Here is a 22948-nt window from a genome sequence, read left to right as displayed (position 1 = left end):
TAGTGATGAGCTTTAGCGAAAAGAAGGAAAGGAAAAGATGAGTGTCTTATTTTGGAAGCAACCTCTTTAAAGATTTTGTACCACAATAAGAGAAGCTCGATAAAAAAAACAAGAGGTAAATGAATAGAGATATTTTGAGTTCTGGTTTCACAAATAAATGTTCTGTTCATATACATTAGTTTTCAGCTGAAAAAAAAGTGGTTTTGGGTTTTGGTTACTCTTTAACTCAGTAAGAACAATTTTATTATCACCAAAATGAACAAAAAAGTTCATTTTCTCTACTGATTAACTCACCTCTCCGTCTTTGGACTCCAGTCGCAGCTCATTCCTGCAGATAGCCTGGATGTCTCCTGCCTCAGCCAGGATCTGGATGCCTTTAGGAGCCTCCATCAGTAGGGAGCGTGTGGGAGACTCGAGCCTGGGAATAGTCAGAGGAAGAACAGCTCAGTTATCGATCATTTTTCCATCTAACATTTGTATCAAAAAAAAAAATGATAGAAAGCAAGATAAGACAGAAGTTTACACCGTGAATGCACCCACAGTTTGTTTCTTTGTTAAGATCCTCGGTATACAAATTGGACTCCGTTCCATTAAGTTACCTATGATTTGTGTCAAACAAGTTCCTGTAAACTAAAGTCATGATTCTGAAGTAGCCTGTTTATTAGGCCGTTTGAGAAATCTGTCTTTCTGACACTGTGCAGAACGTGGTCTTGATTTCTTTTTTTTCACTTTCACCAATAATAAAAAACCCACCAAATTTTAACGTTAATAGCTTAAATAGGTTCTAACAAAGATTCACATGCAAGAACACCCTTCAAGGACCACCACCATGAATGGAGTAGAAATTAAGTGGATCCGACACCATGGCCACTCCTGCATGCCGTGCCAGCTTAGACATGTCTGTACGAGGATTAAAAAACAGCCCACTCCTCTTCACATCTTGACAAAACCACTAAGAGCCAGGAGCCGGTCCTTACGTGAAGCAGAAAAGGTGTCAAAGCTCTTCAGTAGATTCAAACCTGCAGAGGAGGTCTCTGTAGACTTTCTGTCTTCCTGTCACTACGGCAGTTGTGGATAAAATACTTGATATTTCTCCAAAGGGAAGGTTTTCATTGATATCACACAAAAGTTGTATTATTCAGCTGGAGGATTTGTGAGCTTTGGTTCTGAGCGAAGGGCAGCTTTTAAAGGTTCCGTTTATATGCACATATACAGTATATGAGTCAATCATCTTCTCCATTGTTTTGCGTTTAAGAAATAATTTATATTTATATGTGTCATGTGTTCATTTGGAGTATTCTGTTGATTTCTTGTCAACATGAAGAGTCGCCAATGTAACATTATCATAGGTTCATGTTAGGGTCATTATTATTTCAGATATGTTTTTGAGAAATGATGTGTATTTCTGTGATTTTGGCACCCATGAGCCTCAGCTGCCATAGTTTTGGAAAATAATCCACTCAGAGAGGAGGGACTAGCAAGAAGGCCTGGAATTCAACTGCATAATTTAGGATTTTGCCAATTTAAAGCAAGTTGATGGTGAAATGAAAACTCGCAGCAGGCGCTGGCTTGCTGGAGGCGCTATCTCCCTCCAGATGCGAGCTTGCTGTTGCATCGGTGGTGTGAAATCTGCAGTTTTCTTAGCATTAGTCCCAGTTTAGCTGCAATGATTCACATTGACATTCAAGTAGCTGGAACAACTGGTAACAAACACAAGAGCTGCAGTAGCTGAGTCGCTCCCAACGGGCCTGTTCACTTCGTAGTGCCAGCTAGCATCGCAGCTAGGCTAAGGCTAGCAATAAGCAGATGCCTGGAACAAGGCCAGGCAAACTAGACAAATCTCACAATACTATGTTGTTGCTATTGAGAAACAGAAACTGCACAATAGTTGCAGCGGTCCTGTTAAATGTTCCTGAAATACACTACTCATGAGACTGCTGCTACATTTTTTTAATGGGGCTTTTTACATTTTCTGAGCCAAGGACCTTTCACAAATATCCAAGAAGAAAATCTTTTTACTGGTCCGTTACTTTGCGTATTGCTTTAAAACATCACTTGTGTTGCACAAGATAATTAACACAAAGAATATGAACAACTATTTTGTTTTAAAATACTCATCTCTTAACTTGCCAATGGCAACATTAACAAAATAAAGTTGTTGGGAGGTCTCTGACTTGTGTTAAATGTCACAGAACAGGAAAAATAGGAACATGAAGTGAAACAGACTTAGTATAACAAGTTGCATCAGAGAAAGCAACAGAGTCAGAAACACTAACATGAGAGCAGGAGAAAGAACAGTAGAGGAACCCAACTATCCTATTTCTAATGTAATCCCCTGTAGTCGGCTGGTGTCATTCTCTCAATTTGCTCCTGGCAGGTGAACAAAGTCGCCTAAGCAGTGACCTAAATCCCCCAGAGGATGAGGAGAGGAGCTGCCTGAAAGTAGCTGGTTGCATGTTACAATAGCTAATGTTGAAACAGGGCAGCAGAAAACTTTTCTTCAGTTTCAGCAAAGTAAAATAAGACACTTTGGCAAGAACCTCCATGTTTGAGTCCAAACTCAGGTTATCTGTCAGGAAAAAGTGCCAGGGTGGAGGATGAACATTTTTAATGCCAAAGGTATCACGAAGCACTTTGGATGGAGCAAGAACTGGTGCACGCCTGTGCATGGTTTGGTATAAAACAAGAGAAAGAAGAGGAACAAAAGAGGAGATTCATCACACTTATCAAGCAAAAAGCTTTATTGTCTTTCTGCTTCATTGGTTCTCATTGTTGGGCAATGTTAATGTTAAAAGTAACTTGTTACATTACAACCTTACTGCCATTAAAAAGTAATTTGCTATGTTACAGCATTATCGTGAAAGCTAACTCGTCAGAGTACTTTCGCATTACCAAAAATGAATACTTTGCAATTCCCTGCGCATGTTGTCCAGAGGGCGTACAGCCTACTTTTAGTTTTTAATATATAAACTCTACAGTCTTTTTTCCATTTATATTTTCCCCCAATATTTTATTTAAAAGTGCATTTGTAAAAAAAAAAAAGCCTGCAAAATTGTAGCATGAAAACTGTCTGTTTATTTGACATTTACCATGAGGCAAGCAGCGCCCAACTGTACAACTTGTCAACATAAACACTTTAGCTGTGACCAACAGCCGTATGATGTGGAGTTGAAGTGGAGTACAGACAGTTTCAAGAGAGGCAGTGCACCTGAAGCTCTGAGAAAACAACCTGAACACTACAGGGAATTTGAGTTCAAGACCGCAAATAGCAATACAGATGTAAACTGTAATGTACAAAGTGCCTACGTAACACACATCCGTACAGTAGTTATTAACTATTGGCTGATCTTTGGTGCCTCCCTAAAGATTTCCTATCAAAGGCTGAGTTTTGTTGATGTATTTCAGGAACGATATCCAGGTACAATCATTTGTGGGTCACCCTCATGGATTATCTGCTTTAGTTACAGTATACAGAATGAAGGAATGGCTGCCAAAAGCTGACAAACGTGACAAAGGAGGCTGAGCCAGTTTCCAAATGAAAATTTGAATTTCCTTTGCATTACCCTTTGCTCTTTACACCAAAGAGGGTTAAGCCTGAACTAATTACAGTGTGTGAAATATGGCGATTAATTAAAAGGCACATCATCCAACGCCTCATCATCGTTGTTTGATTTTCAGTGTTGTTCAGTTTTCATGATAAGAAACAAGCGCTCGATTAGATTGGATTAATTAGCAGTTTTCTGTCTTCTCTCCTCCAAACACATCAGGCCAATCACTCACTCGACCAGCTTGTTTTTCTATTTTTTGTTTCTCTGTCTGTGAATGTGTCAACAGCGCTGACACAACCCATTAGTATTCTCGTTAACCGATGCCACCGGAGGGCAAATAAAAACAAATTAGAGCCATCGCAATTTAAAACTGTTGCATCTGGACATTAAGTGACCATGGTTGAGACTTTTAATCCTACGCTTTGCAGGACAGGAGAGCAAAAATCCGTCCCACGGAGGTCTTGGTGAGAATGATAAAAGGTTTCAGAAAAGATCAGGGATGCAGAGCTCATGGTTCTGGCTTTGAGTGGACAAATCAAATTTGGTGGTGTCTTCAACCATCCGACAAGCCTTTTTTTTTGACACTTCCTTTACCCCATTTACATCCTCATCAACTTTGATGGCAGTCTGAGGCCATAAAAAAGCCTCATAGGTCATCTTTGGATATACCAATATACATATTTATATAGATTTTTATATAATATAAACAAATTCCGTGGCTCTAGGTTGAGGTACCTTGATCTTCACCACTAAAATTAAATACTGTAAGAGGAAGAAGAGGCAGGAAGTTTCTACAAAATTGAAAAGAAGGTATTGAGTGTTTGTGGATCTGAAGGCCTCCCTCTTGGCTGCGCCGCGGGGGATCAGGCAAGGGAATATTTCTGTCTCACGGTTATATTACCTTTCATTTACTCTTCACAATTTTACCATTTCCTTCACTCTTGTCTGTCTCGTTCTAATATAAACAGTTTTTCATATTTCATAAAAAGAAATCTAGATTTAACTATGCAACTGGAAGCTATATGTGTACAAAAATACTTCAAGAACGCCATGCATTCGTGATATTAACGCCCCCTCACTTTTAGTTTTTTAATATTTATTTCCTTGTTGTCACATGTTACTTTTATGGTTGCCACAAACTCCTTTCCCCACAGCGATCGCTAAAGCTTCACCTTGTTCTCCTTGTTTTCTATTTCACTTTTGTACATCCTCCTCTAATCCTTTCACTGTTTTTTCTTGGCAGAATTTCATACCTCCAACTGGGATCGAAGGTTAATACCTTCATTTAACAACAGTACTGAAGGAGACAGAAAATGTAAACTTGCACAGTCTTAAACTTTCCGGCAGCCCAAGCGCTCTCTTTCTCCTCTAGACGTGACTCCTTTGTCCTTGGCGCCCTTTCTTCAAATTATCCGCAACTGTTTCTTGTGCTTTGAGAGCACAGCGGTCAGAACAGCTTGGCGTTATAAATATATAAGCAACGGTGAGTTTGAAATGGGCTGCCGTCGTGCCACGCAGAAAATCATAGGTTAAATGGCAATCTCTGGTGCAGCTGATTGCTTCGCAGGGCTTCGCGAACAGCCGGACACTCCGCTGGGCGACAAACCATCCGCTCAATTACTGAGATGAGTGCAAGCTGAAGGTGTGGAGGACGAGGAGGGGAAAAGAAAAGGTGCGACTGTGACATTAGAGAAGACAGAAAAAGGAAGTGGAGAATAAAGAGAGGAAAAGAAGGGGCCATGGATATGGGATCTTAATCTGCTACCTGTTCTAACGCTACTGTGCTAAGGCGCTAATGGTGAAGGCCTCCAGCAGTCGTGATGTCTTTTGCAGTGATGTAATATGCCGCCCATTATTTCTAATGGAAATGTGTTAGTTTTCTTGGCCCGAATTCCTATTGTATGGTGTCACATATATAGGCTCTGAAGTTTAATGCTATGATAAATCAGACAACAAGGTCAAACAGAGAGACTGTGAGCGAAGTTTAGAGTCAGTAATTAATACGGGAGAAGCAAAGTGGGCACAATAAAACAAAAAAGGACAGCACGTGAGGAGAATGAAAGGAGAACGAGAGAAGATGAAGGTCAGAGGGATGAGAGGAGAAGAAAGAGGACCAGGAGATCAGGCTTGGAAAGGAGCGGTAGGGGGAAGAGGGAAGATCAAGGTAATTGAGGCAAGAAGAAGAAGAAGAAGAGGAGGGTGGAGGGTAAGTGAGGCAAGGGTTGAAACAAGAGCTGAGATGGAGAGGCGAGGAGGACAAGGAGAGGAAGAGGAAAGGATACAGAGGAAAGAAGAGCTTCAGGAACGTTCACGGAGTCTGTGATCTCGATGCAGATCACTGTGGTCAGGTTGGCTTTTTAGTGCGATGGCTTCCTCTCTCATGAGTACACTGTCCTGTGATGTTGAGGTGCTATAGGAACAGTTATTTCTGCAGAGGACAGTAAAAGCAGGACACCCTTATGAAATACAAAAAGAAGATTTAGGGTTTTTAACGTCAAGCATGTTCTTCGACAGTCTTGAGGTGGTATTAGGACAAGACTAAGACTGCAGTCGAATATCATTTTTTGGGTGTTCAGTTTCCTGATGGAGTGGGATGACCCAGAAGCATCATAAGTGGCAGCCATGATAAGTTATAGTTAAGCCGGCGGGAAGTGCGAGCGCCAGAAAATGACGTAATCACAGCTGGCTCGTAGTGTCCCGAAGGCCCCGCAAGTGGTCGTGGCACTTTTTGGTAACTAGTCGTGCACTGCTCAAACGATCAGAGCTTTCAAGACGAGACTGTCACAGAAAGTCACCGACAAAAACACTGTTTTTATGTCTAAGGATCTTATAAAGAAGGACAATTATTTTTTAAACACTTTAGAAACTGATGGTCTTAAAAAGCTGCATTTGAGTATGAAATCAAATTGTTTACAGGTTATTCAAACTTTGTTTCTTCATAATGCAATTAATACTTGAAGTCCTTCTTTTCAGGGCTTTTATAAAGGCAATAAAGTACTCCATGAATATAAAATAGGAGCTTTTAGTTAATTAGAATTCCTCTTCAGCATTGTGGAGGTTTTTTTTTTATGGTGTTGTTCTGGTTACATTAGTTTACTATTTGCTTCTTCACAGTACGTTTTGGTTGTATGCCCTAGGGCATTGCGTAACTAAACAACAGCTCATTGAGCTGCACCATCTACCGAGTCTCGAGTATAACAAAGCTCCACCGTAAGTGGAAATAGCACAGCTTGTTGAGCGCGTTCCTAAAGAGGTATAAAGAGTCGGCTGTCAATGTAATGGGTTTTTTTTTTGGGGGGGGTTCCTTCAACTTTTTGTGTTCAACTTTTTGTGTTTTGTATAAAATGTGCCTACTTTGCTTTTAAAATAATAAATGATTCACTGTGTAAACCAACAATAGTCCAAAACCTTTCGGTTCACTTTTTTTTTACTATTCTTTTTAAGTTTAATTAATGCTTTACTTAGTAATATAACTATACCAGAACTGTCTATGTATTACTGTTTGCTGCACTCTATAAACATGTTGTGAACATGCGGGATAATATTAAATTTAGCCTCCTGCTTTGTGCTTCCGTCTGTCAGTGGAGTTTCATTCTCATCTCAATATTATTGCAGGGCACTAAAAACTGTCCATACAGGAAGAGACATGGGACAAACATCACCAGATTGACTTTAGGTAAGTCCATCAAAGTTCTCATGATGTGAAAACTTTGAGTTCCTCAGCTTCTGCTGAAAGTGAGCTACATGTCCTTTCCCCTTAACCAAAAAAAATCACAATTCTTCTTGCTGCTCTTTCCATTGCTCATTGCCAATTTTCTCTTACCGCCTCACATTCACTGTCCTTCTTATTGCTTCATTTTTTATTCCTTTTATCTGTGCTCTGAATTGGCCCGGACATAAATCAAGAACTATCAAATTCACAGAAGCTGCCATTTCACTTTGACAAAGGTGTTTGTCAGATGCAAGGACACATCCTGTTGACAAGGCATTACCTCCCAGATGGATATGACGGATACGGACAATGTGTGCTCGTGTGTGTGTGTGTGTGTTGGGGGTTAACGTGATATCCCGAAATGGGGTTTGAATCCTCGATTGCTACCTGCCAAAGGGTCGGGAGAGATTAGAGTAAGATTAGATTTTAGCCATGCACCGACGAGCTCGCTCCACTTCTCTGACATAATTGGATAGTTTGTGCCATATTTCATTCTCAATTGACTTCTTGTCACCAAAGATGCATAAACACAGGGGAGGACGAAAGGGGAAAAAAGAAAAAACACATTGCTGTAGACTTTGTCAATTTATACGGACAATCACATGATGAGGGGCTTTGGAGCGGCGCTCAGAAATGATCTGCGCATCACTGACAGGACTTTTTTCGCAGTCTTATTATTTGAAATGATGATTTTGAAAGGAAAGCTGCAGTGAGTGATGAATCACACACCACTGAAATACTGTTATTAGATATTTGTCATCAAAGTCCTTCTCTATCCAACCCCTAATTCCCGTCACAGGGCGTCCCTGCAGCATTTCTTCTCTGTCAAATAAAGCTCATATTTTTCTTTGTGCTATGTCTCCATCCCTCTCGTCTCTTTCTTGACTCATACTTCTCGTCATCCCCGTCTCGTTCTGTATCAGACAAAAATGAGTCCTTGATTCTATTTCTGCTCTTTCCTGTTTTGCCCGTCTCCTCTACTTTGTCCTTTCAAACTTTTTCATTCTTGCTCACGTCAATTTATTTCCCTCACATCCTATTATTCTTTAATCTTCACACTTTGTACTTTAGTCATGTCTTCTTGTCTCTCTTTCTAAATGTTCACCTCACAGACACTTTACCTTCCCGCCTCTCTTTTATTTCAGATCAAAATAATGTTACAATTTTGCAAAGAACATTTAGTTCTGGTTTTATGCTTGACATTTGACTGGAGTAGGTGTTAGCAGGGTGTTTTGAGGACAAAGCTTTATGACTGCTATAGTGAATCTGTTGGGGCACCAAATCACCCTTATTTAGCTTTATATATAAATATGCTTTGAGGGAAATATAATGCAAAGATACCTTCAAAAAAGAAATCAATGAATTAGAGGAACATTAATGTTGAATGAAAGTGCAAAATGTTTTTGTTTTTGGAGGATACGTTCATGAAGAAAACCTTCAGACCAGGTCTTGGTCTGAGATCAACTTCTTCCTCACAACTTTTCCTCCAGTGTAAGGCCAGTAGGTGTTTTGTATGTATTTTCCTGTGGACCAAAGTTGATAAAAAAATGTCCGACTAACTGACTTCACTGTATAAAGAAACAGTGGTTGGTAGAATGCGTTAAATGTCTGGTTCTGGCACTTTAATTTCAATTTACATGCACTTCGCATTTGTTTACCTGTTGACGACCCGATTGAAACTAAAACATTGATGTAATAAATGAAATCTAATGAAGTTGCTCACTTCTTGAGAAGTCCGTTATCCTGCTCAATCAGTTAGAGTAATTGTACTTTGCTTACTCTATACCCACCACTGCAAAAAACACTCTAGGAAACACACAAAAGTGTTGCCAGCTGTGTCTTTTCAGGTATTTAAAGTTCTGCACACCTTCACAGGTGCTTCCAGTTATTCTGGTAAATTAACCTTCTGCCAGGTTGAAGGTGGTGTGCTGGTAATTACATGAGGTTATCAAACTTAACCGGTGTGAGGGAGATGTCAATCAAGTTCAGACTGTTAACGCCCAATCAGACCTGAGAAGGTAAAGTATGTGAGAACACAAGTGTGTTCGGTTAATACGTACAGTACCAGTCAAAAGTTTGGACACACCTTCTCATTCAACTACTTTGAAGAATCTAAAATATAAAACATATTCTGGTTTGTTGAGCATTTGTTTGTTTACCACATAATTCCATATGTGTTCCTTCATAGTTTGGATGTCTTCAATATTAATCTACAATGTAGAAAAAAATAAGAATAAAGAAAAACCATTGAATGAGAAGGTGTGTCCAAACTTTTGACTGGTACTGTATTTTAATCAAAAGGTAGAGAAAAGTCAAGGGGTTCAACATTTATATAATTATATAAATATAAATTATGAGTAGCATTTTTCTGTTTCACAGTTTGTCTTTTCTTAGCCTTTTTTCTTCTCACTCCTTTACTGTCACACAGCACTGTCGCTCTCTTCTTCTTTTTCTCTCATTTTTCTGTCCTGTTATAAATCTCTCTCTCTCTCTCTCTCTCTCTCTCTCTCCCGACTGTCACTATGTCTCTCTATCCTCGCTCTGATTGACTGTCATCACATCTGACAGAACAGCCAGGAGAAAGATGATAAACAAGACGTTTACATCAAGGAGACATCCTTGGCTGTCCACACAGAACAACACACACACACACACACACACACACACACACACACACACACACACACACACACACACACACACACACACACACACACACACACACACACACACACACACACACACACACACACACACACACACACAGTGTACGTACACAACGGAGGGAGAGCGAGGGAGGATGCAGCCACACACACTCGCTCTGTCAGAGCAGATTGTGACTGATGCCCGTCAGGGAGCAGAAAACCTGTGACACCTGTCTACCTTAAAGACGCGGTCCCTCCCAAATCTCGTGATTATCAAACTCTCAGGCTTGAAATGTCGCTGTAATTTTGCTCCCAAGTAGCAAATGGAAACTGTCGTCAGAATGGATTTTTTTAGTCCACTTAGGGGCTGAAGAAGTGGACAATTATGGGACTCTTCTCCTGTCTTTATTCAAGAGCGTGGTCTTTCAATTTGAGAGCATGACTGGTGATTTCACGTTTAGATTTTGTAAAGCTTTCCCTTAAAACCCTGTCCTTGCACTCAGATATGTAGTGTTGCTTGCATATAGCTGACAGAAACACAGCCCTGATGCATTATCACCTTGTTAGTCCACTTGCTACCAAACAGTTACATATTTAGTCATCTAGCAGACTCGGAGAAACATTGTTTTCCATTGGTGTCGTGTGTCCACGTGAGGAAGTCTCTCCTTTTAGAAGTTTGGTCTCTACCAACACATGTATGTCTGCTTATTGGTGCTAGACAGGTAGTGTACATCAGGTTCATCAGAGCTTGACTGCTTAAACTAGCTGCCTGTTGGGTCTCGAGACAAGATTGATTGAAAGTTATGGAGATAATCATCCGTGGACTCATTAGCACAGTAATAACTTTTGCATTAACCATTGTCATTACATTATTTGTTGTGAAAAAACAAATATTCAATAATTGCAGCTTTTGTTGTAGCTGATGAATAAAGCATACAGTTTTGTTCTGTAATTTTTTTAATTGGATTTATGGACTTAAAAGCAATAATTTGCTGAAACAAAAAAAAAGAAAAGCATCAACATCACTTGTGTTGGCAAATTCCCAACAATAACATATGTTTATGTTCAATGACAAAGCCCTGGTCCACACCACAATCATGACTTTTTTTTCTGTATTAAGCAAAGAAGGAAGTTGGTTGACATTATTAGAGACCTGCAAAGACTGTGTAGGCCGGGATAGATGGCCCAAAAAAACATCAAGCTCCGACACCACCTCTGAAGAATGTTTTAACATTCCCCAACCGTAAAGGTGCAAGATACAGGGTAGGGAACTATTACAACATTTCTTTACTCCTCTCTCTCATCTTTAAATTCTTTGGTTCATTTCCCTTTGATACAAAATTGATATTGTTGTTGATTTCAATGAAAATATGATGGGGATTTGGAAGTGAGTTAAATACCCATGTTAAAGTGCTTTTCAAAGATTTCTGTGTTAATCCTACTTCTTTACTGAGTTTTCACATTTTTTTTATCCCTATTCAGTTGAAAGGTGGCAATATTGTTGATGCACTTGAGTAAGTTGAGGAAGTATTGTGACCTCAGGGCAGAAACTCATGCAAATACAATTGGTGTAGTTTTAAAAAAATGCATACAATGTCAATGTTGATATGAGCTCATAGATTCATAATCCTTTAAAGCAACATTTTGACACACTGTAGTCTTTTCATCGGCAAAAAGGGCTAATCAACACATATGATGAATCAAACTGGATTTTAAAGTCATTAGTAAAGCATTGATGATTCATCAATTAGCCATGCATCATGATTTCAAATACTGGCAGAAAATAGTAAGTATTGCCTTTCAGTGATTAGTACTGGAATATTAGTGTGCACTGTTAATGAATATCATTTGGCAAATGTAAGTGTGTGTGCATACTTTGACTAGATTATTGCTGTAAAAAAACAGGTTAACCATGTAATATAGTATAATAGATATATTGTATATAATTGGCTGCTTGTAGAGTTTTTACTGTTTGAGCTATTACTGAGGACTGATCTACATCAGCAGATTCTACACCTCCTTTTCACAGACAATAGATTTTGCATTTCATTTCCTCTGCTGCAACGCTCAATCAGCAACGACAAATCAGATTGAGTGATCACATACATTACCAGCACAAACACACCATTTTATGACTCTTCTTCCGTTTGACTGCGTAAAACCTCATTGGGGCTATTTAACAAATAAGACACACAGTTCTGAGGGCCACAGTTCCTTATTAAATATCCCCCAATGCCCATTTATTCAAACAAAGCATATTTTTACTTGATGGAAAGACAGGGTTTAGAGTTAGAGAGGTATACGTTTTGAATATACTATATGTAAACACAATGTCTAACACCTATATGCATATTATTTTATCATAATACACACATATATATATATATAGTGTGCACACATGAATAAAAATGATCTTGAGGCATCTGTTGTAATCAGTGCATTCATGTGCTGATTATTTTCCTGATTCATTGACATATTGGTCTATAAAATTCTTCAACTGTTCCTTCTTTGAACGATCTGATCAATATTCTGAAACCTAACGAATTTCTGTTTGTATTATATTATATCAGTAGTAATATATTAGGATTGAGAAAAGCAATATTCCCATTTGCAAAGTTCAAAACAGAGAATCTGGCAGTTTTCTTGACAAATTACTTATAAGATTAGTTGGTTATGAAATTGTTGATAGTCATTTTCTATGGACTAATGGTTTTCATTTCTACTCAGATCACACATGATTACAGAACAGTGAAAGGAGTGAGTCACTAGTTTTCGTGGAGGAACGATTGTGTGTTTGTGTGAATGCTGCAGTATTGATGCAGTGTAGATGCAGGATGACGGTACTTTGGCTGTTTACACTTTTGTATTCATGTCTGCTCTTCTGCCTCAGTTGACGTACACGTGTTCCCTCACATGTGTATTTATTTATTGCACATGCTTTGTGCTACGATTAAAAAAAAAAAAAAAGACTCTGACTCACCTCAGCTCTTTGAACGGCTCGGCCCTGACGTGTGGCGTCTCCACTGATTTGCTGAACACGGCTCCTTCGGCCCCTGAAATCAGAGAACACAACGTCAAACAAGAGGCCGCCGTCGATAGAAACCACAAACCCCTCCTGTCCGATCAATGGACATAATCTCTGAGACTCCGCCGATCCATACGGCTCTCCAGTCAGCGCGCACAGCGGCCCTCATCTCACCTCGCCCCGATGATAACACTGACTCACACATATTTGAGGGGGAAGAACACTTTTGATGTACTTTCAAACTGAAAACCCAATTCATCATGAGGGAAAAGGAAGCTATATATTTGAAGCTGTTCAGAGCTTCGCTAACCAGGGGCGTAAATATATAGTGCATGCGATGCAGTTGCACTACGGCCCTCAGGGTGGGGGAGGCCACAGAACCAGCGGGTCCTCTAACAAAAAGTTGGACACTTTTCGGACACTTAATTCAGTTTGCTGCCTCAGAAATATGCTGCTTATTCTACATAAACAATACAAAATATGAATAGACTGTTAAAAAAGTATTAAATTAAATGAGTAATTTCTTATTTTTGGTCATGTATAGATATGCAATGATTATTTCGGGGTCATTTTTATGTTAATGTTGTCCACTGTCAAGTCTCTACGTGACCATGTGATGAGACGATATGACGTGTGTGTGTGCGTATGCTTCATATCGTAGTAACTAGCATGCATTGCCCATCATAATAGCGTGCACTGGGGCCTGTTGCTGCCACTTTAGGCCACTGACAACCACAATTCAGAACAACATGAACTCAAAAATATTCTCCCTTCACTGTGACAGGCCAGTCTTTCACTGTTCAGAAGATTGGATTTCAATCTTGCATTTTTATTCATCATCTCCTGTGGGCAGTGGGGGGACTCTGCATGCAGTATGTGTATTTTTTTTATATTCCATGTGTATAATATTATAGTATTTGTGCTTGAAATGCCCATACCTAATAAGTAGCAGTAGTAGAACGACAATATATTGAAACAGAAACCAAGAACCACAAAGTAGCTATTGTGCAGATTACAGAAGTGCAGCATACAATAAAAAACTACAAAGCTATCAGCGGAACGAGAACAGCACTGGCAGCATCTCCATGCATATCGATGAAAGCAGATATCCCAGTGTTTCTGTCTATTCTGCAGAAAAGCAGCACTCTTTTTTTTTTACCACAATTGCTGCTCTGATCTCTGCCTCTGTGCCCCGACTACTTCCTCTCCCTTCACAGCTCAGTGAGTGACATGAGCTAATGAAACGGTGACGCGCTGCCACGCTGTGCGTTTGATTTCTGCTGCGCTTTGAAACGTAAACAGATTTTGCATTGAGATTCAGCAAATTGTAGAAGTTAAGAAGTGAAGACTCTGGTCTGGTATGCTTAGTGTTTGATGCTAATCACCTGCTTGCTACTGTCCAATAATTACTACTATGCATGCTAGAATAAGCAGATTAGCATGTGAGGATGCTAATATAAGCAATAAGCCGAATGAAATGCAGAAATTACCATTTGTAGAATAGTAAAGTTGTGAGTATAAAAACAGAAGCCCGACATATAACTTTATTTCATGCTGTGTAAAAAGAACTGCAAATTAACATTTAGTCTCTTCAGATAAACATTGACTTCCAGACCCAAGTTACAGTAAAAGTAGAGAGAAATGTTGTGAAATTCTTTGAAACCCTCAGTTCCTCCATCACCTGAAGTATGACTTACATTCCATCGCTTGTTTGTGACGAAGTACAAGCTAACAGCATTAAAAGGGACAAACACTAGGTTGGCCCTCAGCCTGAGGCTCTCGCCGTCTGTAGTGCAAATACAGCAGCTCAGCCCGGGTAAACTGGAGCATTCAGGTACATCAAATCAACAAAGCATCAGGTGCAGATCAATGGCCATGACTAAATGTGTTTGAAAAGCGTTTGAGGCGCTGCAGGGAAGCCAAACACTTCTCACTCTGTGACACACATCAAAGCTAAATGGAGAAGCAAAAGCTCCAACCTTGTCAATGCAATATTTGTTGATATGTAGCCTCAGATCCTGAGTGATAAACGGTGTGTGTGTGTGTACAAGTGATGACCCACTGCCTCACTCAACACTTCACACCTCTGACATCACCAATAGGTGCTTGTCAAACCACCCTGTGAACAACAGGGGAACAGAAATGATTTTCCAGTGCCAGTGGAGTTTGATTGTTGAGCCTTCCATGTTGTCAAAGAACCAAAATCCATATTTGATGATTGAATAGTGCAGAACTAGAGTTTTATATGAACGGGCAGGATTAATATCTCTACATTTTACAGACTCTAGCTTGTAAACGTGTTTCATCGAGTTCAAATTGCCTGCTGCCCTGAGAACACACTCACATACACAAAAGCATGTCGCTGATGCATGGACGAAAGCTATGCCTACGAGAAATGATCACAGGTTTCAGGCGGGCAGATCAAAAAGTGACGAAGCAGCGATCCAAGTAAGTTATCAATAACTCTAAGTGCAATAGTCCAGCTTTTAAACCTTCTCCTCCCTCGCTTTTGCTCTTTTACTCCTCAAACCTATGAATTAAGGACTATTGCTTTCATGAAAGCTCTTGTACTGATGCCTTTTTATAATAAATAATGAGGGGATATTAATATGGCTCTAAATTAATCTTCCAATCAATTTCTGCACTTTCTTTTAATCTTTAAATATGTGATCTAAGGCCTTTTCCCCTGGATGAAATTAAAAACAAAAGTACCCAGAAATGTTCTCATATTATTGTATCCAGATAAAGTGTCAAAGCACCGGTTAAAAGGCACGAAAAATACAGGAAATGAGATCTACTCTGTTAAAGATTTACCGCTGTTGTTCTGCCAACATTTTCAATCTTTCCTATGCCCATGAATATGAGAGCAGAACAAAAATATGATTTCTCTGCCGATTAATATTAATATCTAAACTTAACACACACAGTATTTGTCTTTTATTTTATTTGGAAGGCATTTCCAACACAATGATAAGGAAAAAATGAAATAAGAAAAAAAAAAAAAACTCTGTATAATGTACAATGCACAAAATATGAAATAATTCTTCATCATAGTGACTTCAAAGAGAAACCTTTGGAAAATAGTAGCCTGGTTCTATACGTCAGCTCACAATTCAGATTATTTCAGAGGTTCAAAAAAGGATTGCGCTCATTGCCATATTTATAGTCATAAGGTTAGATACAATTATGTGTGGATACGGCCATAAGTAATATAAGGGAAGTTATTATTGCCCATACATTGAGGAACATTGGTAAAGACGTAACCAAGTGCAGACATATTTATGTTAGTCACTAAATTGTACAACCACAACTTAAATAAACCACAGTCTCTTATTTAAGTAATTTATGTTGAAGCCACCAGGACAGATTTATGTGTGGCAAGACAACTTTGAGCATTTTTCAGTTAAACAGGCGTTTAATGGACGAGTTTCCCTGATGTTCGCGGAGATATTTACAACCGCTTCGTTCCTCCAGGGAGCTCTTCATAACACAGCTCAACCTGTCAGGAAAGTCAGGGAAATAAAATATATTTATGCAAAGTGGGGCTTCGGCTGTGGGATAGATATATTACCTCTTAATGACTGCTACAGGTGGAGCAACTTCTGTTCTCTCTTTATTGTTTTTTACCCCGGTGTATTGAACTCTTGTTCTGTATACTCTGTGTGAATATACATCAAACATTACAAAGTAAAAAAAGATGTGCTATGGCGTAGGATATTTGGTTATTACTGCTTATTTTCACCCGTCATATACTTCACAAAGTATCGCAATCCATTTTTGCTGTAGAAAATAAGAAGTGTACAGTTCTGAATCTGATTAATTTCTTTTTGAAGCGAAACAAAACTGAGGGCTTACGAAAGAAAGGAAGAAATCTCTATTCCTGGTAGCTCATGAAAGCTCCGTTGACATTTAAATACCTGTTCAGTCAGTTAGAGCCAGAGTACAAAGAGGAGGATGTAAAGTGAAGTGGAAGCCTCGGTGCGTGTCACTGCCTCTTTCCTGCAGTAAAGTGAGTGAAGATAAAACAGAAGCCTCACATTAGAAATCTCGGCTCTCAGTCGGAATAAAAAGAACAAAAAAGCTCTTTACTTTGCTTCTGGCTGTCACTCTGCCTTAAAACGCTAGTTTAAAAGATAAAACCAATGTCATTTCATTCATCGCATCATTTTTATAGTCCATATAAGAAGTTCAAAAACATTAATCTAGTCAACTCTAATTCTAGCTTTATTTTTTTTTTTTCAAGGTTTCATAATAACTTCTGTGCAGAAACATAAGAATCTCATGGATATGTTAGAGTTATAGAGGTTTTTTTTTCTAATCAGTTTTTATCTGTAGTTTGGTACGCAAAATAGTACCCATGCATCTCAACAACTATTTCTGTGGAGAGAATACCACACAGAGCTGCACAATCCAAAAACGCAGCACCATGTTACTTAATCCATAAGGGAAGTAATTCAATTTACTGAATTAGTTCAACTGAGCTTAACCTCGAACTGAACTCTGCGGCTAAACACTGCAGATTTTAATGAAATCAAATCCAGTTCTTGACTCTATTTATAGTCAACATTTTTTTTAGCAATAAGCATTTAATGTGTTGACGTTCAGTAAATAACTCTTAATATGGTGGTTTTTGTACTTCGGCCTGGTCTGTTCCACTCGGCCTCTGACACAGACACATCTCTCCTCAACCCATTCCTTATCTCTGTAGCACCACTTCTCAGTACATTTTCTGTCACACACACATATATATATATATATATATATATATATATATATATATATATATATATATCCACTGTGCTCTTCACTTTTGGATTTTGGGTTGATCTGCTCCAGCAACTTGCAGACTCTGTTTGCGGTTGGCGCAAAATGATCCTCTCTGATACCTGACTCCATTACCAGTACCACTAGATAGTCAGTGGAGGTTGTGTCAAAGGACTGTGATACATTATTGACATTGTCATATGTTGCTTGTTGCCACCAGTGTGCAATGTTTATTTCTATTTGCATTTGGGCGAGTGGCTGGTGCATATTTTTGGACCATGTTGACAAGTTTATGTAGCACATATAAAGTATCTCGGTCACAATTTTGTTTTTATAATAAATATTTGTATGTGTATATTAGGTTTATATAAAATAATATTGGCTAATAGATTGTTATAAGATTTTTTAAACTCTCAAAAAGTGATATCAGTATCAGCTTAAAAAAAAAATCCAGTATCAGTCGGTTGTGTGTTAGACATTGATGAAGAGTTTGAAGACGAGCCATTTCCTCACATTAAATGTCACAGATTATTGTTATTGTGACACTGCAGATGTTTATATTTTTGCCCTGTTGTCTTCATTGGTATTCAGCAGCGTGTGACGACTCCACCTCTGTGAATAAAACTTGATCTATCCGATTTTCTGATCACAGGCTCCACATGAATACTGAGCAGACAGCAGCGATACGTCACGGCGCTGACATGTTCATGGACCGGTGCCATGAGAGATGAATGTGTTTGTGTGAGCAGCTCTGTGTCCATGTGCATCTGTGTATATGTGAATGTGTGAATGTGTGTGTGTGTGTGTGTGTGTGTGTGTGTGTGTGTGTGTGTGTGTGTGTGTTCATGAGGTGGTAGTCAGACCTGGGGTGGATATCATCAGTTGTGGCCTGAAGTATCTCAGAGATGATGAAATACTGCGATGCACAAGTCACAGAGGAAACTCCCTCTAGGAATAGTTTCAATGATTGGTGGTGGCCCTGGTCCATGCACAAGCAACAATAAACAAAAAAACCAAAATCCTGCATTTATCTTGATGCATTTCGGTGCATGATGCTGCCTTGTTTTGCCCACATCGTCTCCGTCGACAACAAAAGAAGCACAGCTGGTGGCAGTCAAAGATATACTAATGCACACAGATGTCGTAGTTCATCATAGAAAATGTTAAATGGATCCTGCATTAGAACATAAAAGCTGAGAGCTGTGTAGAAAGAAAATCCACACTTTTTTTTTTGACACATGCTGGGTTTCAAAAAGACCAACAGCTTTATCTTGTTTAACCATGAAGCAAAGTGTTAGTTCAGGCAGAGCACTGACGTCACGGTTGCATCCGCTGATATCCATCAGCTGCTTCATTCATGTATACTATCGCCTGTTCATTACTCAGCTGTTTGGCTACCAAGCTGACTGATCACGTCCAATTGTGCGGGGCAGCCTTTATAAACTGTTTCAGAACCCCGACACATCGCACTATTACAACCCTCGTCATGTGACTAAAGCGTTTGTATTGTTGATTAAGATTCAGGCATTTTAAGCGCTCCGTCAAAGCAAATCTAACTTCCCATCCTTTTGCTGTAAATGATCATTTCAAAGTTACGTATTATAATTGAAGCACAACATAGATACCAGTGGAGTAGGCCTGCATGGCCTGGTATCATCAACTTAAACACGGTAACCATCAACTGAAAAGAAACTCAAACAAATTCCCTGCATAGCCGTCCCAGATCCCTCACAAATTTCTGAAATTTGATTATTCTCCTGCTAAAGTGAAAATATACAACCGGATGGTGTTTAAAGTAGGAAATTAAATCTGTAAGCACAGTTTGGCTTGACATTATGGTCACGCACAGACAATGCCTACTCTATTTAACTATACAGTGTTGCGCTGCATTTAATGCTTGCACTATATAAAAGCAGACACACAGAAACAAACTTTAACAGATAGAGTAGATAAAGTAGATCACACATGAATATTAATGTTGCATGAGTCCCTGACACGTGTGAGCTGGATTAGCATGTGCAGTCACACAGCTCTTTGTAACAAACTTACTGTATATGTATATTTTATCAATGCACAGGCATGATGGAAACAGGAAGCACTAATAGACAGAATTTCGCAGGATGTAATTAACCGCCGGTGATATGAGTCTATTTAATTCACATATGTAAATGATGAATGTTCAGCATGATCACATTCACGTGGGACCTGTAGCATTTCAGTCAAAGTCGACAGCTGGGTAGAAATTGCACAGGCGGAGTCTCAGAGAATCTGTGATGCTGTTTGGTTGTCTAACCTGTAAATTGTGGTCGCTGACTGAACGTCCGACTGCGTGGAAGCCACTTTCATCCTGTCTGAGAAAATCCCACACTCAAGCTGTGAGATAAAGCTGATTTGTGAGGTTCTGTGTGTTCCGTAGTGATTTTGTGATGAAGTGTTGTAATTTACTATCACGGTGTGTAACCACTTTCCCTTCTGCCTCAACCACCTCTACTGTAACTGATGGTTGCCTACATTTCCCAGAGAACAAGGTTGTTGTCTGTAATCGTGGACAAAAAAAATAAGGTAGTAAGCGATTCTTCAGCAGGTTAACAGTACCCAGTTATCAAAAAAACAATACAATTTATACAATTTTTGGATTCCTTCCTGTTTAAATGTTCAATATCAACACTTTGAAGTCCAGTGAAATACCCATTCTGATACAAAATCTAATCCCTAATTGTTTAAAACATTTTTATTTATTTTTTTAAATTGAGGCACTCTGGTTTGTTAACTGTGCTGTAGTGATAATTAACATCATTAAAGCCTAAACATATGGAGATAAGCAGTTACATATGTCCTTGTCTGTTTTGTTGAACAGACAAAAACAGTTCGATGAATACACTTATCTCTAAATCTCTTGTGTTTAAAAAAAAAAGTGAAGTTTGACCTGACGGTGGTGAGAAAGGAATTCAAAAATAATTTGAACTTTTATCAGTCTGGTCTTCAAACTGTACCTTTTAACTGAATGTAGCATTATAATTTAAAATGCTGACATTTAGTATGTAACATTTATGTCCATAAGCATGGTAAAGTATTATGGTTAGTATGAAGCATGTAGTTTTAACAGTTGGCTGCGCTAGAAAAAATATCAGGGGATTATAAAAGTCGTTAGAATACATCTTCTGGGGACCATGAATGGTAATCAATCCAATAGTTGTCCAGATATTTCTGTCCAGACAGAACTGTTGGACATACTGATGGACCAGAAAACTGACATCACCATCCCAGGAGCCACTAGCATGACTAAAATTAACCCCCTATAGAACTACTGTTTGGTCTGAAAAATGGTGCCCTTGGTGTAACAGTCATCAGAACAAACTTCAAACTCCTGGAGGTAAATCATCCTCAAGACCTGCCGCTTAATATTCATCCATTTAATATTTCCCTCTCTTTGTCCCATATTATCATTTTTTTTCTCATTCCATCATTTTCTTGCTCTCATTTTCTCTGCTGCAGAGTATAAAATATTCTTCCCTTTTGGTATTTCAGTCCGACTGGAGGTGTAGCCAGCAGCTCTTTCTAATAAATAGCCAGCAACCCCTGCTGAGACGCTTTGCCCTTTCTCCTTTGAGTTGTATAAGCAAATCAGCAGCTTTCATTAAGGGGGGGGCAGTACATTTAGGCTGTCAAATGGAATATACAGCCGGCGGATTAGAGCAAGCAAATAGAGAGAAGTAGGAGAGATCAAAGTAGTGAATTTAGGAAGGAAAGGGGAGCAAAACTGAGAATGGAGAAACGAAGGAAAAGAAAGCAGAAAGAACATGTGAGAGAGCATGCAAGAAAAACAAAAAGGAGGAGAAAGAGAAGCTAACTATGGCATGAGCCTGGTGACAAATGGATCTCTCCTGCTCAACTCCAGCTCGCCTCGTCACATACAGTATGCAGCGGGCGGATTACAGCCCGCTAGGGAAGACGTGACAAGCCAGCGACAAGTTCTCTCACACTGCGGGTGAATATCAATCATTTACCCTGGGTCATATCACTCCTCAACTTCTGCCTTTTATTTTTTTTTTTTTCTTCTTCTCCTGCCTAAATATGCTGACAGAGCACGGAGGCACTGCCACCGGAGTGACAGGCGAGCCCGACAGTGATAGGTGATACAGCGAGAGACACTCTAACAATGCCGGTGTGACATCGGCGACAGAGGATACATAACAGCCGTCCCAGCCTGTAACCGAGTGACACGCCATCCAATGCAGAATAATACAGAAACAACATGGTTTGGGTGCATTTCTGGATGCACTGCCAGTGGGTTTGGAAGATCAGAGAGCAATTCTTGACTCGCATTTACAGTTCAAATCATAGACTTGTTTGGGGATGAGAGGTTGACACACAACGTAGTATATATGAGAGAGGGATTGTTTATTTATGAGTTCTGATGGCAGGCAGCTTGCAGTGGGGTTCAGGTCTCGTCTGGTCATCGTTAGCAGTGTGCTCGCCACAGGCTGGCATGGGACGCTGTGCTGAAAGGGCCAAATTATCCAACTCCAGGTCATCAGCCTGACCCCAGATCTGTGCAGGATCCTCCTCACCCAGTGCCTCATGTTTAAATCTCTCTTGCCTGGAGTCTGCCACTTGGTATTTCTTCTGTCTTGTGAACAGCAAATTGGCTCAACTGCATCCATCTTAGTTTTTAAGCTCATGAAGAAATGTATATAACACAATAAGTGACAACACACAATTAAGTCTTCCTTTAGAGTAAGTTTTATAGCTAAAGTTTATAGCTCAGTTTGTTTTTGTCATTTTGGCTTTTTCAATAAATTATTGATCAAGTGTGCTTGATTCTATTGAATATTTCCCATAGGATTGATTCTTGACACAAAGTAGCACTGACAATGAATACGGTTATGTTTAATGCATGCTATAAATATGGATTTAAATGATTTATCTTTACTGATAAGGAGGAGATAGGAGGTCTCTCTCTCTCTCTCTCTCTCTCTCTCGCTTTCACACAGACAAACACACACACACACACACACACACACACACACGTCCTAGTCATCACCGCCATAGTTGAAAGATATGAGCCGAGTCAGTGGTAATCAGACAGGGACAAAGGTTGACTGTCAATTGAATCACCTTTGATGTCCTTTAACACCGCAGCCAAATGTGTCCAGATTTAGAATTTTCTCCCACACGTGTCACAGGGCCAACACTTCTTCAAATCAGCTTCAAATCAAAAAGTCCCCTCAGGCTATATTTTTTTTTATTTTCT

At 39.4% G+C, this 22948-nt stretch overlaps 1 protein-coding gene across 1 annotated transcript in view; it reads right to left on the bottom strand.

The window, feature by feature from the left end:
• The window catches only part of sgcd (sarcoglycan, delta (dystrophin-associated glycoprotein)), a 125158-nt gene that overhangs the window by 6661 nt on the left and 95549 nt on the right, over positions 1–22948 (bottom strand). The window contains exons 6-7 of the mRNA XM_054625689.1: positions 12886–12958; positions 295–418 (exon numbers count right to left, since the gene is read on the bottom strand). Of these exons, the coding sequence (XP_054481664.1) occupies positions 295–418; positions 12886–12958 (197 nt within the window). The remainder of the gene's footprint in view (positions 1–294; positions 419–12885; positions 12959–22948) is intronic.

This window comes from Anoplopoma fimbria, chromosome 24 (assembly GCF_027596085.1).
Source record: "Anoplopoma fimbria isolate UVic2021 breed Golden Eagle Sablefish chromosome 24, Afim_UVic_2022, whole genome shotgun sequence".
In the NCBI taxonomy this organism is placed as follows: domain Eukaryota; kingdom Metazoa; phylum Chordata; class Actinopteri; order Perciformes; family Anoplopomatidae; genus Anoplopoma; species Anoplopoma fimbria.
This window is presented reverse-complemented; position numbering and strand designations above follow the sequence as displayed.